This window comes from Salvia hispanica, chromosome 4 (assembly GCF_023119035.1).
Source record: "Salvia hispanica cultivar TCC Black 2014 chromosome 4, UniMelb_Shisp_WGS_1.0, whole genome shotgun sequence".
Lineage (NCBI taxonomy): Eukaryota > Viridiplantae > Streptophyta > Magnoliopsida > Lamiales > Lamiaceae > Salvia > Salvia hispanica.
Window position 1 is genome coordinate 9,324,636 of NC_062968.1, and position 14,380 is coordinate 9,339,015.

A 14,380-nucleotide genomic window follows, 5' to 3' on the forward strand; every position below is an offset into this window, starting at 1 on the left:
CACCACGAGGATCATTGCAGTTGATATTGAATCTTGGACGAAGGCATATAAGGAATACCCTCCACCACGAGGATCATTGCAGTTGATATTTGCACAGCTTATCCTTAACAGGTGGCTCCAAAGCAGACATGCATTGTTCCCATGCTCCATCCTTGAGCATCTGGCAACATTTCAAGTAATCAGTGATTCATTGATCATTCTCACTTTCTAAGTCAGGATTTAGCACTGAAGAATTATCAAGCATATCTTCTATCCAGCCATGGATACTGTCCAAATTCTCCTGACTAGCAGTATAATTGACTAAAGAGCACAAATTCAATTTCTAGATTGTTTTACGAAATTGCTGCATGATATTCACATCATTTTTTCCAACCAGTTGGGTTGAGGGTCATGCAATAATATCTCCATGTTATGACAAGACAAGTCCTCAGTCTTCAGTTTGGATCTAACCCTTATTATTTTGTCAGTGATATAACACTTGTAATGTCTTTAATTTTAAAACATATTTACATATCAATATCTTCTGATCAATACAGCATGGCAATTAGTCAACAAAAAGAAAGAAAAATACCGTAGGATAGGAATTGAAAATATTAATACAATATTACTTACTTGTTTATACCCATGCAACACCTGGCAGACTTCATTGTGTAGGTCCTCACTCCTTATTTCCTGGGAACATAGCATATCATAAAATAAGAAAAAAGACTTGTCGCATATTCCACACAAAGAAATTAGTGATGCTTCACTTACATGCCAACTTGCAATTGCCTTGCACATAAAGAGAAGAGAATTTAAGGCCCCGGATGGATTTGCTCTAACCTGAAACCCATTGATATCATGTTGTCAAATCATGCTATAAAGGAAGTCACTATCTGAATACCAAGGGCAACATGAGAGCATAAACCTCTTACCATTGCACATAAACCTCTGAAAGCATCTTCCTTCTCTATGTCATCTCGTATCCTAATATTATTCCAGGGAAAAGATTTTTAACTAACATCGAAATGGAGAAAACTGGCAACAGATTTAAATATTCAACAATTTTTTTCCTACTTAGTACAGGAGATGTATTTCAATTTAATTCAGGAGACAGGCGAGTATTTCAATTTAAAAAACTGTGCCCCATAAAAAGGTGTGCCAAGCATGAAAGGAGATGTATTCTCTGCACTTTCCAGTGACTGATGTTCTAACTCATTTTGAAATACGCAATTGGCCTTTATGGCACCTTCTCTTGTAATGCAATAGATGCAATAAACTGATGCCTTAGCTACTCTTAATACATAGAATCGCCTAACAAGTCTCACTTTTTATGAAAATTGAAATGCTAAAGAGAACTTACATGGACAAAGCAATACACCATGACTGCATGAAATGCTCCATGTGTGGTGAGACAAGTTCTGGGCAAACCCATGCAAGCCTTCCAAGTGTAATGGCTGCATTCTCAATGAGTGATTTATTGAGGCCCTGAAATATCAGCATAAGCAGCATGAGAAAAGAAATTAGACAAGTTTAACCATAACATTATCACTGATTCCAATTTGCAGAAAACTAAAAACTGTATACGCTGGCCAAACCAACTTGAGCATACTTCAGAGTCTCTTATGTGTGGATCACAAAAGTCAAAAGGAAATATTATTATATGACAAATTGGAAGTACAGAGGCAAACATAGTTTTGATACTATTTCCTACTACTGTGGCAGTTGTGCGCCACATTCTTCCTTGATGAACTACTTTGTAAACAATATTGAACAATATTAAGTATCTAGTATTAGTCTTCTAAATCATTCAATGGATTCCAAGCCACATGCCACATATAAAGCAAGCCTAGACTAAGTATCAGTCTTCTAAATCATTTGTAATGCAGACACAGAAATTAGATCTTGTTCCCAAGTAAGAGTAACAATGCAAGAACACATGACAGATTAGGTGAGAAGTTGATTTAGTAGGTATGATGGAAAATTGCTCATAATTGAAGAAGAAGCATGAACTACCTGAGAGGACGAATTTTAATATAAATCATAATCTCAATTCCTTTCAAGGAATAGAAAGTAAAGCCACCCACACACTAAAGGCAGAGTAAAATTTAAAGCACGCATATTAAAAGTCCAACAAAAGAAAGAATCCAGGTGGTTACCTCAGGATGTTGAAGTACTAGGACCAAAGCTGATACCACAGTCAGAACTACTGGAGATATCTCTTTGCGAACCTGATGTTTAAATTCAACCAACAAATGTCAAACCTCATTTAACATACGAGGAGAGAATTATTTCTGCTTTTAAGATAATAGACTCCCCGTTTGCTATTCAGGGTGAATTGTTAAGAACAGGTTTGCACGCAAAGACAATGAGTAATAAAAACTAGAGGAACACTGAAGAACAACACATGCATAGCAGGGAAAGTTAAATCAGAAGGTTAATGACCTATATGAACGCAGAGTAAGTTCAAATAATTTATACATGCAGATACATGCTAGCGGAGGTACTTCCTATTGAACAGCAAAGTGTTGCACTGGAAGGCTTCATGGATCAACTTGCTGTCAATAGTTATCAGCAATCATTTAGCATTATTGTGAAGGCATTTCACAATTACTTCTTTTATCTGACAGCATAAGCATATGACATCCAGGAATGTTCATGAACAAATTAAGAGATTCTGCATTATACATACAGATTATAACATTTATCAATTTCTTACAATTCACAGATTATAAGGCTTGACACCAGGCAAGAAGGATAATACCTTTATTGCTAGTTCACCAATTGCCCAGCATGCATTGTTGGCTACAGATACCGTTTCCTTCAGCTTTGGGAGGTTCTGCTGAGAGTGAAAGGTAACTGAACCATTAGAAAGGAAGATCTAATACAACACAAGCCAATGAATCAGATAAATGATTCTACTTACCAATTGCTTAGCAGAAACATCAAGGAACTCAGCTAATCTTGGATGTAAATGAACAGGACAGACCTAATCACATCATCAAAGAAAACCCTGTTGAAAGGATGCCCCAGCTAGGGTAACTAGTTGGACCAAAGCAAAAAATGAATCTTTCTAAACTTACTCTAGCAAGGTCCCCCAGCAGCGCAAAAGCACTTTGTCTGACATCATAGGCATCATCCACACAGCATTGCAGCAGCAAATCTCGTAAATTACTTTGTGAAACCTTAGTCACAAAAACAGAGTAAAAATGATAAATAGGAAATTTTGAGACCCAAAAAAATAAAATATACAAGAACACAGATGGAATGAACTCATAAGCATAATTTTATGCTATTTCCAAGTTGCATCCAGAACTTGTTACTTAGCAAGTAAGAGTCAAAGTTTGCCAGCAGTATCACAGAGTTCAACAAAGAACTACTCAATGTAGTTACTGTTCAGTAAAATGCTTATGCAATAAGAAATCAATGGGAAGAATATAACACTGAACCACTAACATCACATAGTATCATTAATACGTAGGTTCTCTCCCATTTAACATTCAAAGTACCTCCAACTATATAAGGAACCAACATGACCAAATATAGTAGTCCAGTGCAAGGGGCGCCCCACAAAGAAGATTTCTCCAAGAATAAATTTGCAAAACAAGATGAGTACATGGTGCTGCATCACAACATTAGACATTATCGAGGAAAAAGAATTACCAAACTCTCAATGCCAGGACCAAGACCCTCAGTAAGTCCTGAGAGAAGATCCAAACAGCAAACTACGAACTCTTTATCATATGGTGTGCCAGCTGAAACAGGATTGGCCTGAATGGAAGACATGCAATTCTTAGTGTATTTCATAGCAAGAAGAAAAATGAGAAAAAAATCCAATAACCTCAAAGTATCAAGAGATTATGGGAATATTAATTAAATGTAAAAAAGTCAAGTTGATCCAGGGTATCCATTCTATCAAACTGAAATGCATCAGGCACATTCTAACTATTATATTTGAGCATTTTTAAAGTGAAAGAACCAAATAGTTTAATCCCTTAGGCTCTACTGATGATTTATTTAAGTTCGGATCTCGTGCATAAAAAAAATAAAGCAGAAAGAAGTAACAAGTCCAACCAAACCACAACAACAGAATCAGGCTACAATTCAAGTAAATGCTAACTTACTAAGTAACATGATACTTGAGATAATAACTCAGTAAACAGCTAGAATACTAATTCAAACCTTGGCCAGTTGTTGAGTCTGGATGATGCTTATGCACCTCTGATACACTGGTTGAGCAAACTGCGAAAATCCAGTACCCAGTGCCTGAAAGAGACCATGCTACTCAGTTTCTCTTCCACTATCTTGTCTCAGATATATTCACAACATTCAACTCATATAGTTTAGCCCTATTTGCACAGCAACAAGTGAACATATTCAAACATATTATTGCAAAGAGACTACAATTTACCTGTGCTATTGATGTAAAGCATTCAAGGAGTGGGAAAAGATCTTTGTCAGAGTCTGAAAGCTGCTGCCACTTTGTAATCAGTGGGGGCATCAAGATTTCAAGGTATTTAGGCTGCAATAAATAAACATTTTTTGTCCTTATATTGCTGAACAAGGGGGAAGACTAGACGTGTTGAATACTCCCTCCGTCCCATAATAGATGTCACACTTGGGTGATGGCACGAGATTTTAGGAGATGTTTTATGTGAGAGAGGACTTTTTCCAAAAAAGGAAATGTGACATCTTTCATAGGACAAACTAAAAAGGAAAGTGTTCTACTTTGAGACAGAGGGAGTATATAGAAAACCAATACCGTTGAACAAAACATACTATAGTAAATTACCAAAAATATGTTTAGAACAAATTAGTCTCCCAAAATGGTGATGACCAAAGACATTCAGACAGAAATAATAACACAATTGAAGTGCGCAATTATGAACAGTGTAGACCTGATTCAGTTCGCCACCAACAGCATCTGCTAATGTCCCCAGAGCATCATATACAATTCTGAGATTCCTTCTCTGTAGACAAAGAGGCTTGTGAAAAAAGACAAGAAATAGAAAAAGGAGCAAAATGCGCAGTGGGAAAGTTACACATGTTTTGATTAATAAGAAATTTTTAAGCTTCTAACCGCATAACAGTGATAAAGAGCATTCAGAAGAGGAAAACAAACGTACCTGATATTTCCCAAAGGCCCACATTAAGTGTTGCAGAATGATGTCCAATCGTGGTACCAACTCTTCTGCAGCTTCCTGCAAATACAAAAGGAAAAACATTAAATGAAGAAAGAAATAACTATGAATCAATCAGACCAATAATATGAATCCATTTACTAAAAGCTTCTTGAAAGACAAAGTTGGAAGAAGAGACCTCTTCAAGTGTTGCAAATGCCGAACAAGCAGCTTCTTGAACCCTCTTATTATCATCCACTAATCTTCGTAGTAAACCCGTCAAAACTTTGTCAAACTGATCATGACCTTCTTGATGAGCTCCCTACAACAATGAAAGGAAGGAGGGGGGTGAATGTAAACTCAATAATCTCATCACGGACACCAAGTGAGCATAGGACCAATAAAGATGAAACAAAAATCAAGAAAACAGGTTTAAAAAACAATAGACCACTGATAATCTGGAGCCAATCGACTGTAATTCTGTAACAGAAGGCTGAAGATATGATAATTGCATGGGTGTGTGATTAGATGAGCAAAGTGGAAAGCACAAGTGGCAATATATTTCCCCAACTTAAACAGAAATACCCAAAAGACTGTCCATTCTGGGAAATGAGAGAGATTTCCCCAATATGAAAGCACACAAACTCAAAGATTCTTCTTAACTGCAGGTGGAAGGCAAGGAATTACATTAAATTACCTCAACAATATATTTGCTGAATCGTGATAGTGTCCAACAAGAGATGCTCCTTATCAGAGGATACTTGTCATCTAAGAGAGGAACAAGAAATGCAATAATCTGCAAAAGAATATAACACACATGAATCCAAGAAAATCAGATGACGAAAAGCTACAAAAGTATAATAATCTAGATTTAACTTCTGAATAGAACAAACTGATGAACCAAAAACACATTAAAGGAATCCGCTCCAAGAAAACAAAGTAGCAATACAACCAACCAGAATGATAATACACATTAAAGACCGATTAGGCAAGAGCTTTTATCACATGAGGAAATAGACAGATAGCCAGCTTGCATTGAAATTGGTATGACAAGGGGACGAGGAGGGTATAATTGAAATTACAAGGCGGATTAAAAAAAATAAACTTTCAAATATAGAAGAAGTAAAACACTGGCCACATGGCAATTTAGAACCCTTTCAGTGTAAGATTGGATATACTAGAACACCATTTGAGATAATTTGATTCTCTTACTAACTAAATGTAAGATCATCCTAACCAACTAATCCTGATAAAATGAAACTATACTCTTAAGAATCAAAGGGACGTGACTTCCATTCAAAACAGTACTTTTGTTATGCCTCACATCCCTAAAACCTCTTACAAATCAAAGGGGTGTTGGATAATTAAACTCCGTGTGGGAATGGTAATAACGTACATATGAGACCTGTGAACCAGAATGCTGAACCAATCCAGTTTTCTTCTAAGATCGTGATGCAGATTGCAAATTATTTCTACTAAACATAAATCTCGGTACTCTTATTTCTTCCCTCACAGTTCTAGCAACCTATTACCACCAGTGGTGTTAGGAGCATGGGGGACACTGGGGCGATGAGGTAAATATCCGGGCCTGGGGCGACGGGGTATGGCCCCACGAATGGGGGTGCACTAACACCTGAATTTTGTTTATATCTATGCTTTTACATACAGGATCATTCAATATATTATTTAAAAATTTTAAAAGATTAAATATGTCTAGATCTCTTTTCACCAATGGATGAATTCGAAAGTCACGCATGCAATTATATAGTAGAATTTTAAGAAACATAATGTAAATGAAACAAAATATAAAGGAAAGCAACTTGCCCAGGCTTTAAGTACTATCCAGCATATACTGGCAGGGTAGTATTAACATGAAAGGGGGAATATATATGCTTTCAGATACTAAAAGGGGCTCCAACAAATGCAGCTTTATGTAAGCCAACAATCAACAAATAACTCTTGGTAGACAAAGCAATGAAGCATGACGAATACAGCAACAGTAACAAAGTGCATGTTAAACCCAGGATAAGGAGAACAGAAATTACAGAACATATTGATAATCTAACAAGTCATAATGCACATATAGAAGTGTGTCACTAAAAATTACCTGAGACAAATGTGGATACAGGCCGTTAATACATCCCTCGCCTATTGCACCAAGGGCTAAAACAGCAGCTTCCCTATCTTTCCAGGCTTCATCACCAGTAGCAGACAACTTTGCCTGCAAAGAAAGCCAACCACGATCTTTATCACCATTAGCTTCCCTGTGTGTCCTGTTAAGTGTTAATTACTGTTTTTTGAACCTTTCATGTCCAGAAACTCAAATATGTAACTGAGGTATTTTGTATCTCATGAACTTATTTAGTTTTATTCAATTAATATGTTATTTAGTAATATCGTACTCCCTGTGTCCCATTAAAAATGAAACATTTCCAAAAAATGAAAACAATATCATCTCTACTTTTTCATCCCTCTTACTTTACTCTCTCTTCAATAACTCACAAAACAACACAATAAAATCTTGTGGCGGAACATGTTTCATATTTAATGGGACAAGGGAGTATATCAATAAAAACGACTTCAAACTTGAACAGTGACATTTTCCATAATTAACATATCAAGTCAAGCATAAAACGTATCATGTACACCTGACAGGCTGACACTACAATGACCCTACTCTTTGAATAGTCAATTATTTTCCATGATATGTACTCCCTCCGTCCCGGAGTATTAGACTCACTTCTTTTGGGCACATGATTTAAGGAATTGATATTTAAATAATTAAAGTGGAGAGAGTAAAGTATGAGAGAGGGAAAAAGTAGGGGAGAGAAGAGAGAAAAAAGTAGGTGGAGAATAAAATAAGATAGATGCTTTTTGCTAAAAAAGGAAATGAGTCTAATATGTTGGGACATCCCAAAAAGGAAAGTTGGTCTAATACCTTGGGACGGAGGGAGTAATATGTATCCAATATTAGTGTCAAACAAGTGTGAAGCTTTACATGCATTTGGACGACCAGCAATCAGGGCAATGCAGCATTCTTGAAAACCTCCAATATATAACCATTATTTAGCAAATGATTACGTTTAGTAAACTCCATCGGGATTTGAAATAAATATTTAAAAAAGAAATTAAAAATAAAAAATCTTAATGATATACACCCTGGGAGATTCTAACAATGATGAATCATGAAAGGGAAAGTAACTAAGAAAAATAAAAACAAGAATGGTTCAATCAACAAAAATCATCACCTGCACAATGGGCATCAAGGTGGGCAAGATCCTATCTCCAAACACATTGGACAGGAAGTCCAGAGCAGCTGCACTGCATTTACGTAAGTTCCATACATTTACGATATCATCATCCTGAAATTACAACAAAGAAAGCACTCACTTAAATATATTAAACAAAAGACTTGAAAGTGGAACAGTTAAAAATATGAAGAAATGATGCAGTACTAATGAATCTGTATTAGTATTGTTTAGAGCAGAAGGGTGAGCAACCCAATTCCAGTCCTATTGGTACTAAATGAGAGCAATCCCAGATTTTGAGCCAATTACATGAGCACTCCTAGGGTTATTTCCACATTTATTTTCCATAGTTGTCTTACTAGTTAGTAGTTGGATTAGCACGGGTGTGTCAGGCTGTGTTTGAAGGACAAAGCTCAACATTTGCATTTTTGGTTTCCTTCTTATTTAAGTATAGGGTTGTAGTCGTTTCTGATCATCTTATAGAACTTTGAGACTGCAGATTTGTTGGGAGGCTACACTGTGAAGATGCTTTCTTTTGCTTCAAGTTCATTCAAGCTCAGCACATTATTTTGATTCATTTCTTCTTTTATCTACTTTGTCCTTTAACGTTACCAATTTGGACCGACTTGCCCTTTCACCACATTCATTATCCAGACGCACAGCATCAAGGATTCGTGGGCTGTGATTGCACCCCACAAGGTAGTTCTGCAAAATCGATCAGTTGACCAGGAACGATCGTCTCGCGCAACTTATCCCCTCTGTTCTACATGACAGGCCTGGACAAGGCCCCAGAGCTGATTCTCCAAGACAATTCATGCATTCACCTACTGTTGCGGTTGTGGGAGACCAGCCTCTTCAGTAAGAGTTTCCACTTTTTAATGTGATGATCTAATATCTATACCCAGTCTGGCCAAAAAGTATTTCTTCGTCCATCAGACTCCTGATGCTCCCAATTCTTCTCATTACTAATACTGCGGCTAGCCACTAGCCTTGATTGCGATGGATGGCATTTCCATACACCAGGGGTCAATGGGTGCTTTTCTGTCAGGCCAGGTATTGCTAGAGATGTGCCCATCCCGGACTTACTAGGTTAATATGGGTAGTTACCCCATGGTCCATGATCTCTACCACCAAAGAACCAATAAGAAATATCATAATTACCTCATCTTCCACATCCTCCGATCCATGAAAGCGAGATGCGTGAAAACGAGGCTTCAGATCCTGCATTAACTAATTTCTGAGGGACATGTATCATATCAAAATACTGTGACCAAATGAACTGTTAGGATTGCAATATAACCTGCTCCCTATCTGGAAGAGCTCCGTCCTCCTGCAAAAGGACAAGTAGTGAAGAGAAAACAAAGGGCAGTAATTTCAATAAATCAGTGAAATCGAGGGTTGAGACAATAATTACAAAATAAAAATAAAAATAAAAATAGAATTGAACCTCGGCCTCAACAATAGATTCATCATCATCTGAATATGCCATGTTTGAAAGCAAAATCTGTAAAAGTAGGGTAACATATTATGGAAAAAATTGGTAAAGTTATTAGATAGAGAGGAGTGCAATCAAGAAAGAATCATACTGGAAGAAGACGTGGTAAAAACTCTTGCAAGTTTTCAGGAGGCAGTTCAGCTTCACAATAGGCAGACCTGTCAAGCAAAAGCTAGCTAATTAACAACAAAGATAGATCTCAACATCCAAGAGTTCAAACCTAAGAGGAGATGAAAGACAGGGGAAAATAAGGAATATCAAATATAGCAGATGCATGGGAAACAAATGGAAGAACTCGAGTTCCTGTATTTATATGCATGAGAATATATACTGATAATGTTATAGCTAAAACCATTAACGTGATTTACTATGTGTTAAACACTACAGATAATGTTGTCATGCAGCAGATATAATGCCGGAAACTTAAGTAAAATATTTAGTCAATCACTCAATTGAACTTCAAAATCTTCAAAATCAATTATTAACTAAAACTTCATCCACCAGAGAGAATCCCCACAAGAAAGAAAGAGAGAAAAACAACCACATAGATTGTAAAGGTAGTCCAAAATTTAAATATACAATTCACTTCATCTTGCTTTTTCCCTTTCTAACCCTACATAAATACTGATTTACAATTAAGTAAAAGTAATCCAACAAAACATTAACCATCCATATTTAATGAAAACAAGAGCTTCAAAATATTGGATTCATGGTTGAAAGAAGTCTTATACAGCAATCATTAATCGAAGTTGCAGAATTTTTTACTTGTGATACAGAACTGTTAACTGAATAGCCCAATATTCACGAAAATAAAGTGAAACTTGGTAATATATCAAAATCACAACAAACTTCATCACTTGAAGGCATATACGGTTTCTTAGTGGTCAGTACTGTATTATATATCTTGAGAGCAAATATTTACCAAAATTCACAGGCCTCTAGAGCCACTTCATCATCTTGGTCTTTGTTGACTACCAACATATACTCGATGACGTTCCTTAAATGTGGCTGCAATATATGTTTGAAATGGTATCAGGAACATTAGCAAAAATATTTAGGGTGAGTAACAGAGTCTGATAAGTAGATTATTAGGTCAAATTAACAAGGTAATAGCAAATAAGAATTGGATGATTGAGGACATTCGAAACTTTAAATACTTATATGCATTGAAATATATACAAATGAATTACACACCTCCAATGCAGCAGAACGAACTTCAATTAGCTGAACAAATGCAGCACACACCTGTCAAGCAATGAGGGGAAAACTCTAATTATTCAATATATATTACCTAAAAATTGGATAGCCTCGAAATAATGTATGACCTACCAACAAACCATATTGGCATATAATAGAGAAAAGGTTTTTTACCTCAACAAATCCTATGTTCAATTAATTTGAATAGGCACACAAGAAAAGAAAGACTATACATTTGAACATGAATTGCAAAAGTTTAAACATGCAACAGGCAGGCAATGACAGATCCCATCAGCTAAATTGAAACAAATGCATAAACAATTATAAACATTATACAAAACATAAAAGTGACATAACACTTGAACAACCTATGTCCGTTCAACTTTTATACCCCCTCCGTCCCACTTTAGGAGTCCCGGTTGAGTTCGACACGGATTTTAAGAAATACAAAGGAAAGTTGGTGAAAAAAGATAATGGAATGTGGGTCCTACTTTTATATATTAGTTTTATAATAAAATGTGAGTTGAAAAAGGTGAGTGGAATGTGGGGCCTATTACAAATTATGGAATATTCCAACCGGGACTCCTAAAGTGGGACACCCAAAAGTAGTAAACCGGGACTCCTAAAGTGGGACGGAGGGAGTACATCCTTTGGCACACATCCACAGGTCATTGGTCATTGACTCATTGGCATCAAATCACACCAATTTAGAACCCTAAATAATTAAAGAATTCCTTACCAGCTTCCGCACCTCCGGAGTTGGGTCATTAGCAAGAAGAAACAAACCTTGCAAATATTTATCCATAGACACATGTAGAACCTGCAGATTGATCAGAACAGAATTTTATAACATTTGAAAAAGTAGCTAAACAGACACATAAGAAACTAATGTTTCCAAGTCCAATTGTGATGCACTTACAGTAGGCATTAGCATAACATACTGATTCACCGAACCCAAGGCAAGTTTTCGCAGTGTAGCATGCGGTGACTGGAATAGCTGTTTATGCACAAGTGATAAAAAAATATGAAACTCGATAATCATTGGTTAAGCTTTGGTAGACATACGAAAGGAGGGGCAGCAAGAAAAGCATATCGTACAAACCTGAAGGAATCTAGGAATAAAAGCATTAATGGGCCGTTCAGATAATGCAGAAATATCAGAATCAAGTACTTGGGGAACATCTTCACAAATCTGCATTGAATTGAAAGATATATTAGAGCATTCGTAATTGCAGAACTACATAATATGCTTCAGAATTCTTTTCTGAAAACAAGTTATAGAGTCAAATCTAAAAAGGAAAGGTGGACATCTTGAATGGGACGGAGGGAGTAAAAAAAATATGAGCAGCTCTTTTTTCTTTCTCCGCGAGAAATATAATTTGAGAACAGACAAAGGAAACCAGCATGAACAGTATAACTACAACTGCAAAAGCTATCAGCAAAGAGAATCCCAACAAAATATCTTGTGTTACTCCTATGCATTGCATCTTATTGGGGCTAAGAGATACAGAATGGTACAGTGTGCTTATTCAGATAATCCAACAATGCAGAATGAACTTATGATAAAGAAAAATGATTTAAAAAATAAAAGTGAAACAAAGGAAACAATCTAGGATACTGAAATTCATAAATAGCCAGAAAAATCAAGGTATTATACCTTAGACAAAGCATCCATAGCACCTTCCATGTGATTGAAATCATTACTATCTAAACACTTTACAAGCGCATGTAGCAATTCAGGCCACTCAGCAACTCCCCCAATCTGAACAAAAGTACTAGTAATGGTCCCAGCTGTAGACCGAATTTGTTTATCAGCTGCTGCCACACAAGGTAACAACTCCGTCTTTATATATTGTTGGTTTGCATGCGGCATGGTTTTCAATGCACTTCTAAGGTTGTTTTTCAGTAGAAGGCCCGCTGCTTGCCTGACCTCAACCGAGATTCCCTGTTATATTACATTTACATATAATTAAATTGACTAAGACAGCACATGTTCAACACAAAAGGCTCACTGGACACCATTTATTAGTATAAGCAACTGGCCAACCAACATCATCAAGCCAAAAGTTCTCACAACCCACTAGTTACATAGTTCAAGCGACCACACCTATCCTGGCCAATCCAAATGTGGAGCTCACTTCATAGAAATTTGTTTGATTAAGCACTCGGTATCACCTTGAACACCTTCCATTTTCACAGTATTATCATGTCAGTTGAAAAGAAATGACTTGTACTACTGCATCTTCCAGTTAAACTTTCTGCTATTTTGTTTGACTTAGTAGCACAACTTGCTGAAAAGTTATTATGCTCATTCTAAATCCCCACCAGAATTTATCTAACTAACATAGAACATTACAACAGGTGAAATCTTAGCATTATCCAATAACAATCTGATAGAATTTCAAAACACGACCATATTTGCACAATCTGATACAACAATTCCCCCCCGAACTTAATCTGTTCCATTTTTAACTGAACCTAACAAGTAACAGCAGTCATTAAGACAATTCAGCCTCCAATCACCACGAAATTATAAGCAAAGTCAATGTTCAGAGTTAAGGCTCATATCAACCTCCGCTCGCGCGAAAATGAAGGAGAGATAATTATTGAAATCGGGGAACTGAGAATAGTGCTCTAGCTTCTGCCAAATCACCGATTTATCATCGGCGGTGGGAGCCACCTGCTGCTCTAGAAGCCCACAGATCTCCCTCAGTCCATCCTCCTGCGGCACCCACGCCACCGCTTCGCCACCGGATGCCATCCCTTACTACTTGAACGCAAAATTGAATCCCGTTTACCAAAGCAAAAGAGATTGAGACGATTTTCAGACAAGAAGTTGAGAGAGAAGAGAAGCAGAAGCAACGATGAATTTGAAGGCTCTGTTCCGAGGAAGAAGAAGAAGACAGAAATTTTTCAGAGAGAATTTGGGTTTTTTTGGGCTTTGAAAAGGCGGGATCCGATGCGGACAGGTGCAGAGAACCAATTAGGGAACTTGTAAATTTGAAAGTGGGCCCCGCAGCAAGTGGGCGGTGAATTGCGGGGAACAAAGAAACCATTCCCAGTTGGCTTACTTTTTCGAATCAATCAAATGGCAATGTTCTCATTTTTGCCACAAATCATAAACTAGTCATGTTTTCCCAAATAATCTATATGATCGAAAATTATAGTTATTTCATTTTTCCTGATTGAAAATTATACTAACTTCGTTCCATAGCAGTGAAGTCATTTTGCTATTTTTGATAAGTTTCGTAGCTGGAGTCATTTTTTTTTTAATAAAATTCAAAAATATTTCTTCTCACTTATTTTACCTACTTAATTCTATCACCTCTCTACATTTTTCA

At 36.6% G+C, this 14,380-nt stretch overlaps 1 protein-coding gene across 4 annotated transcripts in view; it reads right to left on the reverse strand.

Moving 5' to 3' along the window:
- Nucleotides 1–13,989, reverse strand: part of LOC125222400 (transportin-1-like) — a 16,802-nt gene extending 2,813 nt beyond the window's left edge. The window contains exons 1-29 of one of the 4 annotated variants that reach the window (XR_007176551.1): nucleotides 13,612–13,988; nucleotides 12,697–12,984; nucleotides 12,142–12,231; nucleotides 11,959–12,036; nucleotides 11,779–11,859; nucleotides 11,037–11,087; nucleotides 10,765–10,850; nucleotides 9,934–10,000; nucleotides 9,795–9,851; nucleotides 9,648–9,677; nucleotides 9,509–9,568; nucleotides 8,348–8,461; nucleotides 7,207–7,320; nucleotides 5,797–5,895; nucleotides 5,299–5,421; nucleotides 5,106–5,180; nucleotides 4,878–4,949; nucleotides 4,391–4,501; nucleotides 4,162–4,245; nucleotides 3,643–3,750; nucleotides 3,063–3,164; nucleotides 2,906–2,968; nucleotides 2,744–2,818; nucleotides 2,139–2,210; nucleotides 1,343–1,467; nucleotides 915–966; nucleotides 754–822; nucleotides 613–672; nucleotides 4–160 (exon numbers count right to left, since the gene is read on the reverse strand). Coding sequence is in view for 2 of the 4 variants with exons in the window: in XM_048124980.1 (XP_047980937.1) it covers nucleotides 74–160; nucleotides 613–672; nucleotides 754–822; nucleotides 915–966; nucleotides 1,343–1,467; nucleotides 2,139–2,210; nucleotides 2,744–2,821; nucleotides 2,906–2,968; nucleotides 3,063–3,164; nucleotides 3,643–3,750; nucleotides 4,162–4,245; nucleotides 4,391–4,501; nucleotides 4,878–4,949; nucleotides 5,106–5,180; nucleotides 5,299–5,421; nucleotides 5,797–5,895; nucleotides 7,207–7,320; nucleotides 8,348–8,461; nucleotides 9,509–9,568; nucleotides 9,648–9,677; nucleotides 9,795–9,851; nucleotides 9,934–10,000; nucleotides 10,765–10,850; nucleotides 11,037–11,087; nucleotides 11,779–11,859; nucleotides 11,959–12,036; nucleotides 12,142–12,231; nucleotides 12,697–12,984; nucleotides 13,612–13,800 (2,685 nt within the window). In the remaining 2 variants the exon portion in view is untranslated. Of the gene's footprint in view, nucleotides 1–3; nucleotides 161–608; nucleotides 673–753; nucleotides 823–914; nucleotides 967–1,342; nucleotides 1,468–2,138; nucleotides 2,211–2,743; nucleotides 2,822–2,905; nucleotides 2,969–3,062; nucleotides 3,165–3,642; nucleotides 3,751–4,161; nucleotides 4,246–4,390; nucleotides 4,502–4,877; nucleotides 4,950–5,105; nucleotides 5,181–5,298; nucleotides 5,422–5,796; nucleotides 5,896–7,206; nucleotides 7,321–8,347; nucleotides 8,462–9,508; nucleotides 9,569–9,647; nucleotides 9,678–9,794; nucleotides 9,852–9,933; nucleotides 10,001–10,764; nucleotides 10,851–11,036; nucleotides 11,088–11,778; nucleotides 11,860–11,958; nucleotides 12,037–12,141; nucleotides 12,232–12,696; nucleotides 12,985–13,611 lie in introns of all 4 variants that reach the window. The other 3 variants (XR_007176550.1, XM_048124980.1, XM_048124981.1) reach the window with 3 other exon arrangements.
- Between the last annotated feature and the right edge of the window lie 391 nt (nucleotides 13,990–14,380).